Source organism: Pristiophorus japonicus, chromosome 1 (genome assembly GCF_044704955.1).
Source record: "Pristiophorus japonicus isolate sPriJap1 chromosome 1, sPriJap1.hap1, whole genome shotgun sequence".
Classification (NCBI taxonomy): domain Eukaryota; kingdom Metazoa; phylum Chordata; class Chondrichthyes; family Pristiophoridae; genus Pristiophorus; species Pristiophorus japonicus.
The window spans coordinates 17,027,036-17,047,285 of record NC_091977.1 but is presented as its reverse complement, the minus strand read 5'-3'; the positions used below and the strand labels follow the sequence as shown (position 1 = coordinate 17,047,285).

General features: G+C 45.3%; 1 protein-coding gene across 8 annotated transcripts in view; it reads right to left on the bottom strand.

Annotated features, from left to right (window-relative positions):
* rgs12b (regulator of G protein signaling 12b) overlaps nt 1–20,250 on the bottom strand; it is a 413,483-nt gene that overhangs the window by 119,045 nt on the left and 274,188 nt on the right. For all 8 annotated transcript variants that reach the window (XR_011592975.1, XM_070877883.1, XM_070877890.1 and 5 more), the window contains 4 exons: nt 11,822–11,937; nt 10,316–10,504; nt 8,305–8,378; nt 5,259–5,385 (listed from right to left, as the gene is read on the bottom strand). Coding sequence is in view for 7 of the 8 variants with exons in the window: in XM_070877883.1 (XP_070733984.1) it covers nt 5,259–5,385; nt 8,305–8,378; nt 10,316–10,504; nt 11,822–11,937 (506 nt within the window). In the remaining variant the exon portion in view is untranslated. The remainder of the gene's footprint in view (nt 1–5,258; nt 5,386–8,304; nt 8,379–10,315; nt 10,505–11,821; nt 11,938–20,250) is intronic.

Sequence of the window (20,250 nt, the reverse complement as noted above, 5' to 3'; positions counted from 1 at the left end):
GGATTACTCCCAGTGCCACGAGCTAGTGAGTACAGAAATAGGAAGATAGAGCAGATGAATACGTGGCTGAAGAGATGGTGCAGGCTGGAGGGCTTTAGATTCCTGAGACATTTGGACCGCTTCTGAGGTAGGTGGGAGCTGTACAAGTCGGACGGGTTGCACCTCAACGGAGCAGGGACCAATGTCCTCGTTGGGGGGGGGGCGTGGTTTGCTAGTGGTGTTGGGAAGGGTTTAAACTAGCTTGGCAGGGGGATGGGAACCTGAGAGTTGATTCAGTAGGGAGGGGAGAAAAGCGGAAATTAGAAAGAAAAAATAAAGAAAGTGAGTTTGAAGGAGAGAGGAAACAAGCTGGAAAAAAGACTAAAGTAACAAATTTAAAGGCACTTTGTCTAAACGCACGTAGCATTTGTAACAAAAGAGATGAGTTGACGGCACAAGTTGAGACAAATGGGTATGATCTGAAAGCCATCACAAAGACATGATTGAAAGGTGACCAGGACTGGGAATTAAATATTCAGGGGCATTTGACAATCTGGAATGACAGACAGAATGGAAAAGGAGGTGGTGTAGCTCTGTTGGTAAAGGATGGAATCACTGCAATAGTGAGAAATGATATATGCTCAAAGGATCAGGATGTTGAAACAGTTTGGGTGGAAATAAGAAATAATAAGGGGGAAAAAGTCACTGATGGGCGTAGTATATAGGCCCCCTAACGATAGCAACACTGTAGGAAATTATGGCATGAGTAACTCAGGCTGTTCGTTCCAGGTACCCTCTGTGCCATGAATCTCGTCAAAAACTGTGAGATTAGATTTTCATAACTTCATCCCCGCTATTAATCAATGGAAACGTCCAATTTGCTGGATTAACGTCGCTTTGATCAGCGCTGCCACCTAGACTGAACCAGCTGGTGATCTGGCAGCGAAGTGATTTATTGGTCCGAAATTCTTCCCCTTAAACAGAATTGTCTTTTTGCTGAGCTTTGCTGATTTATTTAACTAAAGCAAAAATAATTGGCCTTTACGCATACTATTTGGCTGGAATGTTTCTTTTTAAATGGAATTAAATTTCTGATAGCCATTTAATGTTTGAATCCATTCACTGCTCTCTGGTTGCTAATTTAGAACATCAATCTATTTAAAGAGTTAAGATGACCATCTGCAGTTGCTCTAAAATTAAAGGCAGCGATATTTGAGAAACGAATTATTAAATAACTACTTCCTACAGATCTTGCATCGAGTTTTTAACTTATTTCCCTTGCAGAACACGTGCTTTGAAATGAATGTGCCTACCAACATCTGAAAACGATTACTGGAACATTTTTTTCAAGATATGTTTTGAGTGATTCAACTGGTTTGCCGTCTCCTTTCTTTGGTAGGTCCTCCTGACTGGTCATTCAGGGCTATCTGTTCTCTTGGTAGCTTTTTAGTTATTTTCTACACTTTTGATTTGTATGTTCCCTACCTCTTCAATTGTGATTGCTGCCGTTTTACTTTGAGCCAATCAACAAAGTGTGATGGTACAAAAGTCATAGCAAAAGGTGCACAGTCACAAGACATTTGATATATAAATTTACTCCTGACCCAGCCTCACTCCCAACCCAGCCTCACTTGACAACTAAATCCCCACTTTCTTTCGTCCCCTCTTCTTTTGCTGCGAGATGTCATTGTTTGAATCGCAGGCTGCTGATTGGTCGATGGGCTTGTGTGATATAATTACCAGAGTCGCTGAGCTGAATTAATTGACGATAGCAGTTCCCCAGAGGCTATGCACATGTGAATTGCTCCAGATTTTTTATTAATCTTCTGAAGGAATCTTTGCAAAACAGATGAGATTGTTAATTTATTTTACTGAGTTTTTGTGCACAATAATGTAATTTAGCTTTCATCATCTCCTCTCAATTCAAAATGGTCGGAATTCGGAGGCCGATTGGTCCGCCAATTATTCCGTTAATATATGAAGTTTTTTTTTAATCAGTCAGCAATGCTCGAATGCAGCGGACACAAAAGGACAGGTGTCAGCAATAGCCTGCAGCAGTGTCATCAGCCGAGAGTCAAAGGCAACTTTAGGGAGATGGAAGGCCCTACGAAACCAAACAATGCTATTGTATTATTCATAAACGGTATCTGAATGCGCTTCTATAGTGCGACATCACAACTGCAGTAATTATATGTGCATTTGTAATGTCTGGTGTAAAAATAAAAAAGGGAAGGTGGCTCAACCGTGGCTATCAAAGGAAATCAGGGATAGTATTAAAGCCAAGGAAGTGGCATACAAATTGGCCAGAAATAGCAGCGAACCCGGGGACTGGGAGAAATATAGAACTCAGCAGAGGAGGACAAAGGGTTTGATTAGGGCAGGGAAAATAGAGTATGAGAGGAAGCTTGCAGGGAACATTAAAATGGACTGCAAAAGCTTCTATAGATATGTAAAGAGAAAAAGGTTAGTAAAGACAAACGTAGGTCCCCTGCAGTCAGAATCAGGGGAAGTCATAACTGGGAACAAAGAAATGGCAGACCAATTGAACAAGTACTCTAGTTCGGTATTCACTAAGGAGGACACAAACAACCTTCCGGATATAAAAGGGGTCAGAGGGTCTAGTACGAAGGAGGAACTGAGGGAACTCCTTATTAGTCGGGAAATTATGTTGGGGAAATTGATGGGATTGAAGGCCGATAAATCCCCAGGGCCTGATGGTCTGCATCCCAGAGTACTTAAGGAGGTGGCCTTGGAAATAGCGGGTGCATTGACAGTCATTTTCCAACATTCCATAGACTCTGGATCAGTTCCTATGGAGTGGAGGGTAGTCAATGTAACCCCACTTTTTAAAAAAGGAGGGAGAGAGAAAACAGGGAATTATAGACCGGTCAGCCTGACATCGGTAGTGGGTAAAATGATGGAATCAATTATTAAGGATGTCATAGCAGTGCATTTGGAAAGAGGTAACATGATAGGTCCAAGTCAGCATGGATTTGTGAAAGGGAAATCATGCTTGACAAATCTTCTGGAATTTTTTGAGGATGTTTCCAGTAGAGTGGACAAGGGAGAACCAGTTGATGTGGTGTATTTGGACTTTCAGAAGACTTTCGACAAGGTCCCACACAAGAGATTAATATGCAAAGTTAAAGCACATGGGATTGGGGGTAGTGTGCTGATGTGGATTGAGAACTGGTTGTCAGACAGGAAGCAAAGAGTAGGAGTAAATGGGTACTTTTCAGAATGGCAGGCAGTGACTAGTGGGGTACCGCAAGGTTCTGTGCTGGGGCCCCAGCTGTTTACATTGTACATTAATGATTTAGACAAGGGGATTAAATGGAGTATCTCCAAATTTGCGGATGACACTAAGTTGGGTGGCAGTGTGAGCTGCGAGGAGGATGCTATGAGGCTGCAGAGTGACTTGGATAGGTTAGGTGAGTAGGCAAATGCATGGCAGATGAAGTATAATGTGGATAAATGTGAGGTTATCCACTTTGGTGGTAAAAACAGAGAGACAGACTATTATCTGAATGGTGACAGATTAGGAAAAGGGGAGGTGCAACGAGACCTGGGTGTCATGGTACATCAGTCATTGAAGGTTGGCATGCAGGTACAGCAGGCGGTTAAGAAAGCAAATGGCATGTTGGCCTTCATAGCGAGGGGATTTGAGTTCAGTGGCAGGGGGGTGTTACTACATTTGTACAGGGCCTTGGTGAGGCCACACCTGGAGTATTGTGTACAGTTTTGGTCTCCTAACTTGAGGAAGGACATTCTTGCTATTGAGGGAGTGCAACGAAGGTTCACCAGACTGATTCCCAAGAAAGACTGGACCAACTGGGCTTGTATTCACTGGAGTTCAGAAGAATGAGAGGGGATCTCATAGAAACGTTTAAAATTCTGAGGGGTTTAGACAGGTTAGATGCAGGAAGAATGTTCCCAATGTTGGGGAAGTCCAGAACCAGGGGTCACAGTCTAAAGATAAGGGGAAAGCCATTTAGGATCGAGATGAGGAGAAACTTCTTCACCCAGAGAGTGGTGAACCTGTAGAATTCTCTACCACAGAAAATTGTTGAGGCCAATTCACTAAATATATTCAAAAAGGAGTTAGATGTAGTCCTTACTAATAGGGGGATCAAGGGGTATGGCGAGAAAGCAGGAATGGGGTACTAAAGTTGCATGTTCAGCCATGAACTCATTGAATGGCGGTGCAGGCGCGAAGGGCCGAATGGCCTACTCCTGCACCTATTTTATATGTTTCTGTTTCTATATGTGCAATTATCAAAATATAGGCTGCTAAAAAAAAATTGCCTCGTTACAATGCGCAACCTACATTTTCTGCCCTGGCTACTTTGCTGTGCTCCCATCCTGTGCATCCCCAGATTTGGTTTAGAACATATGGTCACCCTACATTAAACCAAGGACCCAGTTTCCTGCTCCAGTCAATCAGGTGGACATTAAATATCCCCGGACACTATTTAATGAAGAACAGGGTGTTCTCCCTGATGCTCTGGCCAATATTCCTCCCTCAACCAACACGACCAAAAACAGATTAATTGGCCTTTCATCGCATGGCTGACTTTGCAATCAAATTGCTCACAAAATGGTTGCCGATTGCCTACATAACAGTTTCGTATCGGGCATGGGGACGATATGGCCCGTCCATATACGTCCGATACGAGACTCCCAAAACAAGCGCTTTACTCAGAGTTACGACACGGCTAATGAGCCCCAGGTGGGCAGAGTAAACGCTTCAAGGACATCCTCAAGCCCTTGAAAAAGTGCAACATCCCCACTGACACCTGGGAATCCCTGACCCAAGACCGCTCGAAGTGGGAGAGAATGATCTGGGAAGGCGCCGAACACCTCGAGTCTCTTTGCTGGGAGCAAGCAGAGACAGCGGAAGGAGTGCACGACAACCCAAGCACTCCGACCCTTCAACCAACATCTGCCCAACCTGTGACAGAGACTGTAGTTCCCACATCGGACTCATCAGTCATCTGAGAGCTCATTTTTAGTGTGGAAGCAAGTCATCCTCGATTCCGAGGGACTGCCTAAGAAAAAGAAACTGAAGTTGCATGATCAGCCATGATCATATTGAATGGTGGTGCAGGCTCGAAGGATCGAATGGCCTACTCCTGCACCTATTTTCTATGTTTCTATGTAACAGTCACTGCACTTTAAATAAACATACTGTATACAGGGTACTTTGACCCATTTCTGAGACATATGAGGAGGTGCAATTGTAAATTCAAGTCTTTTCTTTCTTATTTCAATATACTTACAATTCTAGCCACTAATTCACTGAGATTTAAGCCGTACTTTGCCACCACTGGTCGTAGCACCTCTGTCACTGGTTTGGTGGGTTTGGCCTTTAAACCGACTGATCTATTTATAGGAACAAGGTCCAGTCTGAAAATAGAAGAAAGAGTATGCTGTCATATTTTATTCACCCTCACAGCTAGAGTATTCAACTTTTAATTATTATCTAAAGCCAAACATTTGAACAAAAACATTTTAAAAATGCTAATAACTTTTGTTTTTCTTTACCATGTGGATTGGACAATCTCTTTCAACTTTATTTTAGTCGGACTTGGTGCAACCAAAGAGACATTCTTGCCCTGCTTCCCCATCACCAGTGCATTGTTACAATGGCATAAATCACGTTCATTGTGAAAATTCGGGAACAAAGGCTTGCATCCCACTAGTCTGTGGCACAATATTTTATTTATTTATTCCTGGGATGTGAGTGTCACTGGCAAGGCCAGCATTTATTACCCATCCCTAATTGCCCTTGAGAAGGTGGTGGTGAGCCGCCTTCTTGAACCACTGCAGTCCGAGTGATGAAGGCACTCCCACAGTGCTGTTACAGAGGGAGTTCCAGGATTTCGACCCAGCAACAATGAAGGAACGGCGATATACTTCCAAGTCGGGATGGTGTGCAACTTGGGGGAACTTGCAGGTGATGATGCTCCCATGTGCCTGCTGCCCTTGTCCTTCTAGGTGGCAGAGGTTGCGGGTTTGGGAGGTGCTGTCAAAGAAGCCTTGGCAAGTTTCTGCAGTGCATCTTGTAGCTGGTACATACTGCAGCCATGGTACGCCAGTGATGGAGGGAGTGAATGTTTAAGGTGGTGGATGGGGTGCCAATCAAGCAGGCTGCTTTGTCCTGGATGGTCTCGAGCTTCTTGAGTGTTGTTGGAGCTGCACTCATCCAGGCAAGTGGAGAGTATTGTTGGACCCAGAGAGTGGTGAACCTGTGGAATTCTCTACCACAGAAAGTAGTTGAGGCCAATTCACTAAATATATTCAAAAGGGAGTTAGATGAAGTCCTTACTACTCGGGGGATCAAGGGTTATGGCGAGAAAGCAGGAAGGGGGTACTGAAGTTTCATGTTCAGCCATGAACTCATTGAATGGCGGTGCAGGCTAGAAGGGCTGAATGGCCTGCTCCTGCACCTATTTTCTATGTTTCTATGTTTCTATGACATCTGATGTGCTAAATCATCTTGCCAGCATGTTTCACCCATCCCGCCTTTTGGTTTCTGGTTAAAAAGAAATGTTTGGTTCGGGTGGTACAGTCTGCTACCTCTGGGACCTTAAATTACGTCCTGACTCATAGGATGGGATGTGGGATGTAAGGGTCAAATGTGAAATAGGCTTGTTCAGTCACAATCCATTTCTTCATAGGTCATGGGTCTACAGGATGGAATTGTTTCCTGAGGGACCATAGGACAGCTGGTATGGTAAATGGAAAATGTGAAGTAGGGATCACTCTAATGAGGTTAGGGCTGGGACGCATTGTTGGAGCAAAACAAGGGGAGTTTTACTCCGCACTGAACATTGCTTTTACTTACCTGGGAGTCCTTGATACTGAAACTGAATGTCTCAAAATTGTAAGTGTTGCATTCCTCAACAATAATATTCCTCAACCTGAACATAAAATTCATAAAAAGACAAGTCCTATGCCAGGAATTTTCTCAAGGCTTCTCCCACTCTGCCGGACTTAATTGGTAGAAATTCTGTTTATGCGTGGAACCAGGGTTTCCACCAAACTTCCGCCAGAGTTACAGCAGCGGAGTGGCGAAACCAGCCCCGAGGAACTTCTCGTGATAAATATTTTAATAGATTTTTCTACCTGCTTGCCAAACTTACAAAAACTGATTTGAAATTTAAGTTATTTAAAAAAAATCTATCTATGACCATTACAAGGACAATTCAGAAAGGTAGTGAAGTGATTATGTTAGGGGACTAGTAATCTAGAGGCTTGGATAATAATCCAGTAAAAGTGGCATGAAGCTGTTGGATTGTTGTAATAATCCAACTGGTTCACAGATGTCCTTTAGGGAAGGAAACCTGCTGTCCTTACCCAGTCTGGCCTATGTGTGATTCCGGGGCCACATCAACATGATTGACTCTTAAATTCCCTGAGGTTCAAGAAGGCCAACCTATTTCTGTAACCTCCCCTAGCTGCACAACTCCCCCACAACCCCACCCCATACTCTCTGTTTCTCTGATTCTTGTCTCTTGTGTATCCCACTCCCTTTGCTTCAGCCACCTAAGCTCTGTAATTCCCTCCACTTCTCCATCTCACTCTCCTCCTTTTAAGACGCTCCTTAAATCCTACCTCTTTGACCACCTGTCCTAATATACAAAAATTCATTAGTATTTTCCCCAATTTGCATAACGTTCACATATCAACTCCTGTTATTGCAAATACCAACAGACTGTAGATGGCACTGAAACAGTTCTTTGAACATGGGGATTTAACTGATTTGGAAATAAAATGGACAATAGTGTAGCCTCATTAATTAAGACAAGCTGTCAAAAAAATTAAGAAAATCCTGTTTCTAGGCCAAGAAACCCTATAATTCTTCATCTCGACAATTCATTTCTAATATTGCAGCCAAAGTGCATCAGGGGAGGGCAGATGCCATGGCTATATCCAAATGATGCAATATGTTGCAAACAGAAATTTTAAACATCATAGGCACATTGGCTATAAAATTAAGCTCAGCATTCACTCTTGCAATGCATTATTAAAATAATTTAACACTTTCTATTTTTATTCAAAGTTTCATTCAATTTTTCTGCATTTTGTAGATCACAATATTCACACAAAGGGTAGTGGAAATCTGGAACTTCCTCCCCTAAAAGCTGTCAATTTAAAATTTTAAAACTGAGACTGCTAGGTTTTTGTTAGCCAAGGGTTACTGAACCAAGACGGGTAGATGGAGTTAAAATACAGATCAGCCATGATCTAACTGAATGGCTCGAGGAACTGAATAGCTCACTCCTGTTCTTATGTTCCAATCATAACAATTTGTTAACTTACCGAAATAGTGTACGCTTCTCTAATCGAATCTCCCGTGAGTTTAAGGTGCTGCAGTCTTGATCAAGTACAAGAGGCTTAAAAAATGATTCAGAGTTAATATAAATCAACAGTAAGCAATAAAAAATCCAAAACTTTTAACATCAATATGCCCTCTCCCAGAATTAACATATTCATACTTGACATACTAGTACATGACAACTGATAAAACTAGTAAAACAGACCAATAGGTTCAAAAAGGCTGAGAAGTCAAGATTATGCATGTGAAAACAAGTTGTATGGACTTTGTAGCTTAAGCTTGCATTGAAGGAGCAAAGACAAATGTTGAAGAATGAAATTGGTGATGCACTTTAAGAGAATCCCGTGGCAGGCTCCCTCGTGACAAGCTGGCACTCTTCTTCCTCTACGCCTGCGATTCAACCTGGAGCTCTTCTCCTGCTTTGACTTAGTTCAAGCTTGCATTATTCTTCTCTCTCTCCCCTCCCATTCAGTAGGCGTTTTCCCCCACATCAGCTCAAGCTGATACCATTTCCTCACCCATTAATGCTGCCAGTCTCCCTTTCCTATTCACTCAATTAGTACTGGCACTCCCTTTCTTCCCTGTTGCAAAGTGGCCTTCTCCCCTAAATCCCTTGAAAGCAAACCTCCCAATTACTGCTCCCTCCCTCCAGCCTTCATTTTCAACCGTTTTCCGCTCACTTCAGTCCTACTTCTCCTTCATTGCCATCCATTTCCCTCTCTTCCCTGCCTTTCCAACTCCCTTTTATTGCCACCCATTTCCTGCTCTTCACTGCCACCCACATAAGGCCTGGACAACCCTTATCTTAACTCCACGATCGCTGAAACCCTTATCCATAGCTTCCTTTACACCATCATGTCCAAACTCAACTTCTCCAGAGCTCTGCCCACCAGCCTCCTGTGCCATCTACATCCTATCCGGCTCCTCTATTACTCATCTTTGTCGACCTCCATTGGTTCCCTCACCAACATCCTATTGAATTCAAAATAATTTGCAAATCCTTCATAGCTTTTCCCCACCTAATCTTCACAGCCTCTTCCAGGCCTACATGCCAGCGTGTGCCCTCCACCCTGGCCTCCTCCGCACACCCCCCCCCCCCCCCATATCCATCTACTCACCTTTAGTGAAAAATCCTTCAGCTGCCTTTGCCTTACTCTGAAACTCTCTCTCTAAATCCATCCATCTCCCGAACACTCCTCACCTTCAAAAGCCTCCTCGAAGCACAGGTATTTACCATGCCATCGATCATCTTTAATTATTCTATTAATGCTCTGTAGCTGTTTTTATCTGTAAATTGCCTCATGTTTACTAAGTTAAAGGCACTTTATAAATGCACATTACTGTTGTAGGAATCCACTAATGGTAAGATATAGGTTAACATACATTTTAATTAAAACTGATTGAATCAATGGCCCCGATATTTATGGGAGGGATGCGGAGGAGTGCAGGGGAAACCCAGCAAGGACGGGGCTGCGAAGGTCCTGTTGAATGTAACAGCAGGACCCCATTAAAATTCTTATCTTCCATTTTGGGGACGTGGAAGAGAGTAACAATCGGAGGCTACAAATTGGGGCTTGGTGGGGGCGGGGGGCATCACCGATTGCGGCAGAGGGAAGTGAGAGGTTGCGATCGGCAGGGGCTAAAGCCAAAGGCTTCCTTAAGAGACTGGGGCAGCACTCCTGCTCCTCCTGGCCCACAAAGTGTGCTATATAAAGCCCTGACCTTCTGGAGCCGGTAGCTTCCAACTCCTATCCCTGCCGGGTTTCCTGAGCCCTGGGAAACCCAGACAGCATTTGTTAAGTTTAAATCAGGCTCCTAATTGCACTTTAAGAAGTCAGCGGGTGTATACGCGGCGGGTTGGGACGGGTTCCCCGGTTTAAAATGTTTAACCCTCTCCGTGACTTGCTCCTATCCGTCGTGTGGGGTTAATAGCAACACCAATTTGTTTGCATTTTTAAATAGGTTGTAAAGGATGCACAGAGCGGCTTGACGTACCTTGTCACCTCCAACCAGAAAGAGGTCTATGGCTGCTAATTGAATTTGTAGCTTTTCACAGAGCTCAGTCAATAGTTGTCTAATAGAAATGCCGGGTTGGATTGAAACTGTGCGTGAGGAACCATCTGGAAGACTCACAGTGCAATGTTTTGAAGACTTTTCTCTCTCCGCCACTTTGGTAGAATCATGCTTTTAGAAAAAGAAAATCTTCAATCAGACATGAATACTAAATGAGCAACAAACTGAAACACAATTGATATCAGTGGATCCTAAATCAGTATTGTAGATAAAAACATTTTTTTTCTATTTATTTTAGCTATCATCATAACAAGGATAACATTAAAACACAAACAATATCTGCAAAAAGGGTTTTGGAAAATAATCAAATAAGTCAAAATATGAAAAGAAAAGTGTGCACAAATATATGATAAACGATAAGGATTTAAAAAAAATGTTTGCATGCCATTTTTAAATGCGTGTTTGTTTTGTGGCAGTTAGCTTAAAAAAAACACAGAAAACATTTAGTATAATGTATAGTATAGGTTAGCTTATTAAAACACACGAGTTCACATTACATTTTTTTTTGTCAATCCGTTGTTTTGATGAGAGGATCAGGCAGTTTTAGTGGCTCAATAGTAGCTTTCCTGTCCACTCCCCTAGTTAGGTCACTGCATGCCTAATCGCTCAACATTCTTTAAATTAAAGCTGTCTGGTGCTTATTATCACCAAAACAAAATGAGAAACTGTCAACTATATTTCTTAATAGTATCGGCTCAAATCATTTCACATGCTGGCTGATTGTGCTTGCCCTGGGGAATACAATTCTTCGATACAACAGTTTATGCATATCCAGGACATTCAAGATTAAGGTGAATCCTGAATAAGAGGTGCAAGTTTAGTTATAAGTTTAGTCAGCTTTCCCCCCCGCCCTCCCCCACATTTATTAGACAAATTTGCTGTTTTCTGTCATTGTTTCCCCTTCTCTTCCTCTCTTGAAGGTGTTGGCTCCTTGCAGGGTCTTAGTTCGAAGTGCCAGACACCTTCCAGGGCCTCACCCAAGTGACCATTTTGACGTGAGCCCAGTCGGAAGGCGTTTTGACTGCTGCGTCCAAACCTGTCCCCACCTGACACCCGCCCACGTGGCCTTTGCAGCGAGGGTCACTGCAGAGCAACCGGGAGTTGAACTTGGAACAATTTTGTTTTCCCTGAGCCAATGCAGCAGAGGCTAATTATAGTGTCCCTTCTGCCTCTCAATTGGCATGAGGACAGACCAGGGATCAAACCTCAGATTTTCCTCATCGTATGGCACACTGCCTTAAAACAGCACACCTCGCCCCAAGTATTTTTTTTAAAAAGAGTATTCTTGAAATAAATATAAACAGATTCCCTACTGTAAATGACCTGGAGTTGGTGAACCAATGCATTCAAATAGTAGTCAAGGATCAGATCCTCCAGTTGCACCTAATTGAGGGACTACTCCCATATTTTTGTTTAGTTGGCACTAACCTCTTGTCTGTTATTTCCTGGACAGCCAGCAGCCATCAACTCTGTGCTATTGGAAGATGACATGGAGCCAAATGATTCCCGGTGCCACTGAGACAGCCCATTACTTTCAGACGGGTCTAGCGAGTGAGAGAAAGAATGCTTATTGCATCAACATAAAATGCTTTCCTGCAACCCTCTACCTTCTAAAACAGCCTACTGCTGCTGAAATAGAAAATATCTGTGAGCTTTATAAAATTATAATACTTGCACTTGTATGAAAAGGTAGAAGATATGGTTAATATAGTTTAGTAGATACATGCAATCTAAAATGGTTGAGGAATCTGTCATATCTGAACTCTTGTCTACATTACCAAGTTGCTTTTTGGGCCGCTTTTCTCACTTCTTCCCCTCCTAAACACCTCAATTGCTACAAAGTTTCCATTGTACCAGCTGACCTCCACATATTGGTACGGGATAGTTTTTCATGTGTGAGCCCAGATAGCTGAGCCCGGGCACACTGCTCAACTGCAGGGGGGGGGGGGGGGATCAGCCAGGCTCAATTCTGCTCCTTCCGTCCATCGGAATCAGGAGCATGTGTGATGCTCAAATGTCACATCTCTAACCAAGGACTGCTTAGACCAATTGTAGCACCTTGGCCAAGATCAGTTAGCTCAATACAGAGCAGAGATCAAACAATCCTCACCCTTATGGCTCAGTTACTCACCGACTTACATCAATTTAGCCATCTGATGGAGTACTTACTACTGTTTTCCAGTTGACATGACTTTAAACAACATTAATGAAGTCAGCCTAAGTGTTTAAAGCTATATCAATCTCAGTTATTTCCATACCTCTGAAACAGCTAATCCCAAATATCAGGGAAAATGGTCAAAATGAAGGACATTTGTTTCTGACTGCACTTAATCTCACACCTCAGTTTAACATAGTAATCAACTGCACACTTATAGCTTCCCAAGGGATCAAATTCTTTTACTGCCATTAAAATTGAGACCATCTGTTCAGCTGATTCCCTTCCTTGCCCTAACCCACCTGCCCTAGCCTTTCATTTCTCTCCCATCTCCCCTCATACCTGCTCCGAGTTCATCTTGTCCACGAGAACAACCTCCTGCTCCCTCGACCCTATTCTCACTAAACTGCTGAATATCCAACTTCCCTTCCTGGTCCCCATGTTAGCTTATAGTGTAAATGGTTCTATCTCCTCAGGTACTGTTCCCCTCCTGTTCAAATCCTCGTCATCGCCTTTCTCCTCAAAAACCCACTCTTGACCCCTTTGTCTTGGCAAACTACCGACTTTCCTTCAAACTCCTTTTACTCTCCAAAGTCCTTGAACGATCTGTCGCCAACTAAATCCGTGCCGATCTTTCCCAGAACACCATTTTTGAATCTCTCCAATCAGGTTTCCACTCGTCCCACAGTACTGAAATGGCCCTCATGAAAGTCACAAATGACATCCTATGTAACTGGGACTGTGGTAAATAAGCCCGCCTCTTCCTTTACCTGACTGCAGCCTTTGACACAGTTGATCACTCCATCCTTCTCCAACGTCTCTCCTCCGTCATCCAGCTGGGTGTAACTACACTTGCCTGGTTCCATTCTTATCTATCCAGAGCCAGAGAATCACCTGCAATGGCTTCTCTTTCTATACCCGCACTATTACCTCTGGAGTCCCCCAAACATCGATCCTTGGCCCACTCCTAGTTCTCATCCACATGCTGGCCCTCGTAAACATCATTAGAAAATATAGCGTCATTTTTCAATGTATGCTGACGAGACCCAGTTCGAGCTCACCAGCACTTCTCTCGATCCTTCCACTGTCTCTAAATTGTGCGACATCCAGTTCTGGATGAGCAGATATTTCCTCCAACTAGATATTGGGAAGACCGAAGCCATTTGTCTGCGATACTCGCCACAAACTCCACTCCCTAGCAACTGCCTCCATCTCTCTCGCTGGCAACTGTCTGAGGCTGAACCAGACCGTTTGCAACCGTGGCACTGTATTTGACCCTGAGATGAGCTTCCGACCACATATCTGCGCCATCACCAAGACTGCCTGATTCCAACCCTGCATCAGCTTATGTGCTGCTGAAACCTTCATCCGTGTCTTTGTTACCTCTAGACTTGACTATTGCAACGCTCTCCTGGCAGGCGTCCGATCCTGCACCCTCCACAAACATGAGCACATCCAAAACTTTGCTGCCCATATGCTAACTCGCACCAAGTCCCATTCAGCCATCTTGCTGTTCTTGCTGACCAACACTGGCTCCCGGCCCAGCAACGTCTCAATTTAAAAATTCTTATTCTTGTTTTCAAATACCTCCATGGCCTCGCTATGCCCTGTCTCTATAACCTCCTCCAGCCCTATAATCCTCCGGGATCTCTGCGCTCTTTCAATTCTAGCCTCCTGCGCATCCCTGATTGTCATCGCCCCACTATTGGTGACCAGCCTTCAGCTGCCGAGGCCTTAAGCTCTCTATCTTTCTCTCCTCCCTTAAGATATTCCTTAAAATCTACCTATTTGATCAAGTTTTTCATCATCTGTCCTAATATCTTCTTATGTGGCTCAATGTCAAATTTTGATTGATAACGCTCCTGTGAACCAGCTTGGGACGTTTTACTACATTATAGGAGCTATATAAATGCAAGTTGTTGTTGTTTTTGTTGTACTGTTGGTGTTGTTGCAGCATCTATTTAAGTACGTAAGAACTAGGAGCAGGAGTCAGCCATATGGCCCCTCGAGCCTTCTCCGCCATTCAATAGGATCATGGCTAATCTTCGACCTCAACTTCACTTTCCCGCCCTAACCCCATATCATCTTGATTCCCTTTGTCAAGTCTCAAATAAAGCAATGTGACTGAGTACTGTACACTTGAGTAAGTGTGACCTTAGTCTCTTTATTCTGACTCGAGAGCGCTGGCACAGCATGGGAGGCCTCCTTATATGCAATGCTCCCAAGGGATGCTGGGATCCATTGGGCCTCCAGCAGATGCGCCCTCTGGTGGTGGTAGAATGCTGGTTACAATGTGTTGCATACATAACATCACTCTCCTCCCAAAGTCAATAGTACACTTATTTACAGGGTGAGACGATCTGGGGCTTTCCGCTCCCGAGTTGGTCGTCTCGGTACAAACACAGCTGCAGGTGAGTTGGTTGGGCCTTCGCTGGGCTGCTGGGGATGATGGGTTCAGCTTCATGGTCAACCGTGATGTCGGTTGCCACTTGTGTGTGTATCGGAGGGTCGAAGTTGGTGGTGTCCTCTTCAAGTTGCTCGTCGCTGTCTGTGAATCGCAGTTTGGTTTGGTCCAAATGCTTTCTGCTAGTTAGTCCATTTGCAAGTTTAACCTCATGCACCCAACTCCCTTCTTTGGCTACGACAGTGAAAGCAAGCCATTTGGGACCATGTCCATAGTTGAGTACAAATACAGGGTCACTGACTTCAATATCGCGTGACAAATTTGCGCGATCATAGTACATGCTTTGTTGATGCCGCCTGCCCTTGACACGATCATGGAGATCAGGGTGGACTAGAGAGCGCCTTTTTTGAGTGCCCTTTTCATGAACAGTTCGGCAGGGGGAACCCCGGTGAGCAAATGGGGTCTTGTGCGGTAGCTGAGCAGGACTCGGGATAGGCGGGTCTGCAGGGAGCTTTCCGACACGCGTTTCAAGCTTTGCTTGATGGTTTGGACTGCCCGTTCTGCCTGGCCATTGGATGCGGGCTTGAACGGGGCAGATGTGACGTGCTTGATTCCATTGCTGGTCATGAATTCCTTGAATTCAGCGCTGGTGAAGCACGGCCCATTGTCGCTGACAAGGTCATCAGGCAGCCCGTGTGTAGCAAACATGGCTTGTAGGCTTTCAATGGTGGCAGTGGATGTGCTTAAAGACATTATTACACACTCAATCCATTTGGAATAAGCATCCACAACAACCAAAAACATTTTGCCTAGAAAAGGGCCAGCAAAGTCAACATGGATTCTAGACCACGGTTTGGAGGGCCATGGCCACAAACTTAGCGGTGCCTCCCTGGGTGCATTGCTCAGTTGAGAGCAAGTGTTGCATTGGCGCACGCAAGACTTCAAATCTGAGTCGATGCTGGGCCACCACACATGGGATCTGGCTATAGCTTTCATCATTACTATGCCTGGGTGAGTACTGTGTAGGTTGCGTATGAACATTTCCCTGCCTTTCTTAGGCAAAACCACGCGATTACCCCACAAAAGACATCCCGCCTGTATGGACATTTCGTCTTTGCACCGCTGGAACGGCTTGATCTCTTCATGCATCTCCGCTGGGACGCTGGACAAGCTCCCATGGAGGACACAGTTTTTTTACAAGGGACAGTAAAGGATCCTGGCTGGTCCAGGTCCTGATCTGGCGGGCCGTGATGGGTGACTTTTCATTTTCAAATGCATCCATCACCAAGAGCAAGTCTGCAGGCTGTGCCATTTCCACCCCGGTGGTGGGCAATGGTAGCTGACTGAGAGCATCAGTGCAGTTCTGTGCCTGGCCTGTGGCGAATTACATAGTTATATGCAGACAGTGTGAGCGGCCATCTTTGGATGCGAGCAGAGGCATTGGTATTAATACCTTTGCTCTCTGAAAATAGCGATATGAGTGGCTTATGATCAGTTTCTAACTCGAATTTAAGCCCAAGCAGATACTGGTGCATTTTTTTCATACCGTAAACGCATGCCAGAGCTTCTTTTTAAATCATGCTGTAGGCCCTTTCGGCCTTGGACAAACTTGTGGACGCATAAGTGACCGGTTGCAATGTTCCCGATTCGTTTGCTTGTTGTAACACACACCCGACCCCGTACGAAGACGCATCGCAAGCTAGCACTAAACGTTTACATGGGTCATACAGAACAAGCAGTTTGTTGGAACATAAAAGATTTCTGGCTTTCTCAAAAACAGTCCCTTGTGATTTCCCCCATACCCAGTCATCTCCCTTGCTTGCCAACACATGTAGAGGTTGTAGCAAGGTGCTTAACCCGTGTAGGAAATGACCAAAATAATTGAGGAATCCCAGGAACGACCGCAGCTCCGTCACGTTCTGTGGTCTCGGCGTGTTCTTGATGGCCTCCGTCTTGGCGTTGTGGCTCGGATGCCGTCTGCGGCGATTCTTCTCCCCAAGAACTCGATCTCTGGCGCCAGTAAAACATACTTTGAGCGTTTCAACCTGAGTCCCACACGATCTAGCCGACTTAGAACCTCTTCCAGATTCTGCAAGTGTTCGATGGTGTGACGACCTGTGATCAAATGTCATCCTGGAAAACCACGGTGCGCGGAACCGACTTTAGTAGACTCTCCATGTTCGTTTGAAAAATAGCCGCAGCTGTTCGAATCCCAAACGGGCATCTATTGTAGATGAACAGACCTTTGTGCGTGTTGATGCAGGTGAGGCCTTTCGAAGATTCCGCCAGCTCCTGCGTCATGTAGGCTGAGGTCAGGTCCAACTTGGTGAACGTCTTCCCTCCTGCCAGCGTCGCAAATAGGTTGTCTTCCTTGGGTAGCGGGTACTAGCGAAAAACGGTTAATCGTTAGTTTATAGTCCCCACAAATTCTGACCATGCCATCGCCCTTGAGAACCGGAACAATCAGACTGGCCCACTCGTTGAACTCAACCGGCGCGATGATGCCTGTCCAGCTCGATCGCCACTTTCTCTCGCATCATATATGGCACCACACGTGCCTTGTGGTGGATAGGTCATGTACCGGGAACCAAGTGCATCTGCACCTTCGCCCCAGAGAAATTTACGATGCCTGGCTCAAACAACGACGGGAACTTGCTCAAAGCCTGGGCACATGAGGCGTCGTCGACAGATGTCGTCCCAGTTCCAGCGGATTTTTCTCAGTCAGCTTCTGCTGAACAGTGTGGGGCCATCTCCTGATACAATTCATAGTTGTAGTTCGTGCACCGCTCCATCATAGGAGACTTTTACTGCTGCATTGCCAATTACAGGGATCGGTTCTTTAGTGTAAATTCTCAGCTTGGTATGAATAGGGCTCAGCTTGGGCCTTTGTGCCTTGTTGCACCACAGCCTCTCGAAGGCCTTTTTGCTCATGATAGACTGACTCACAACAATGTTCAATTCCATGGACACTGGAATTCCATTCAGTTCAACTTTTAACATGAGTTCGACCAGCGCGAGTCCGGGGTGCGTGGTGAGGCCTATAAAGTCCCAACGTCGGAGGAGGAGCGGCAGTTCGAGCAGCGTGAGTCCGAGGTGCGTGGTGAGGCCTATAAAGTCCCAACGTCGGAGGAGGAGCGGCAGTTCGAGCAGCGTGAGTCCGGGGTGCGTGGTAAGGCCTATAAAGTACCAACGTTGGAGGAGGAGCAGCAGTTCGAGCAGCGCGAGTCCGGGGTACGTGGTGAGGTCTATAAAGGCCCAGCTTGTACAGCTCCAGCCGGGAGAAAAAGCAAAAAAGAAGTAGAAAGGAATCAAATGGTGACGTCACAGCCAAAGGGGTCAGTGATTGGCGAGTACCTTTTCTTTTTCTTTTTTATATCAGTAAGTAAGCCATTAACATAGTTGTCTTTTTCTTTTTTATATCAGTAAGTAACCTGTCAACATTGTTGTCGCCAAATTAAGCGTATCTAAGGGTTAATCATGGCAGGAGAGCTCGGTCACGTGATATGCTCCTCCTGTACCATGTGGGAACTCAGGGACACTTCCAGTGTCCCTGACAACTACGTGTGCGGGAAGTGTATCCACCTCCAGCTCCTGACGGACCGCGTTGCAGATTTGGAGCTGAGGGTGGATTCACTCTGGAGCATCCACGATGCGGAGAATGACGTGAGTAGCACGTGTAGCGAGTTGGTCTTACCGCAGGTGAAGGGTCCACAGCCAGCTAGGGAATGGAAGACCAGCAGGAAGAGCAGTGCAAGGAAGGTAGTGCAGGGGTCCCCTGCGGTCATCCCCCTGCAAAACAGATACACTACTTTGAGTACTGTTGAGGGGGATGACTCATCAGGGAAGGGCAGCAGCAGCCAAGTTCATGGCACCGTGGCTGGCTCTGTTGCACAGGAGGGCAGGAAAAAGAGTGGGAGAGCGATAGTGATAGGGGATTCAATTGTAAGGGGAATAGATAGGCGTTTCTGCGGCCGCAACCGAGACTCCAGGATGGTATGTTGCCTCCCTGGTGCAAGGGTCAAGGATGTCTCGGAGCGGGTGCAGGACATTCTGAAAAGGGAGGGAGAACAGCCAGTTGTCGTGGTGCACATTGGTACCAACGACATAGGTAAAAAAAGGGATGAGGTCCTACGAGACGAATTTAAGGAGCTAGGAGCTAAATTAAAAAGTAGGACCTCAAAATTAGTCATCTCGGGATTGCTACCAGTGCCACGTGATAGTCAGAGAAGGAATCGCAGGATAGCGCAGATGAATACGTGGCTTGAGCAGTGGTGCAGCAGGGTGGGATTCAAATTCCTGGGGCATTGGAACCGGTTCTGGGGGAGGTGGGACCAGTACAAACCTGGGCAGGACCGGAACCAATGTCCTGGGGGGAGTGTTTGCGAATGCTGTTGGGGAGGAGTTAAACTAATATGGCAGGGAGATGGGAACCAATGCAGGGAGACAGAGGGAAACAAAATGGAGACAGAAGCAAAAGTCAGAAAGGAGATGAGTAAAAGTGGAGGGCAGAGAAACCCAAGGCAAAAAACAAAAAGGGCCAATGTACAGCAAAATTCTAAAGGGTCAAAGTGTGATAAAAAGGCAAGCCTGAAAGCTCTGTGCCTCAATGCGAGGAGTATTTGGAACCCAGGAGAGGGCTCTGAGCTAGTTAGAGAGGGATGGAGTACAAAAGCAGGGAGGTCCTGCTGCAACTGTACAGGGTATTGATGAGGCCGCACCTGGAGTACTGCGTGCAGTTTTGGTCACCTTACTTAAGGAAGGATATATTAGCCATGGAGGGGGTACAGAGACGATTCACTTGGCTGATTCCGGAGATGAGGGGGCTACCTTATGATGATAGATTGAGTAGACTGGATCTTTACTCGTTGGAGTTCCGAAGGATGAGGGGTGATCTTATAGAAACATTTAAAATAATGAAAGGGATAGACAAGATAAAGGCAGAGAGGTTGTTGCCACTGGTTGGGGAGACTAGAACTAGAGGGCACAGCCTCAAAATACGGGGGAGCCAATTTAAAACTGAGTTGAGAAGGAATTTTTTCTCCCAGAGGGTTGTGAATCTGTGGAATTCTCTGCCCAAGGAAGCAGTTGAGGCTAGCTCATTGAATCTATTCAAATCACAGATAGATAGATTTTTAACCAATAAGGGAATTAAGGGTTATGGGGAGTGGGCGGGTAAGTGGAGCTGAGTCCACGGCCAGATCAGCCATGATCTTTTTGAATGGCGGAGCAGGCTCGAGGGGCTAGATGGCCTACTCCTGTTCCTAATTCTTATGTAATTATGTTCTTATAGGTGGACAT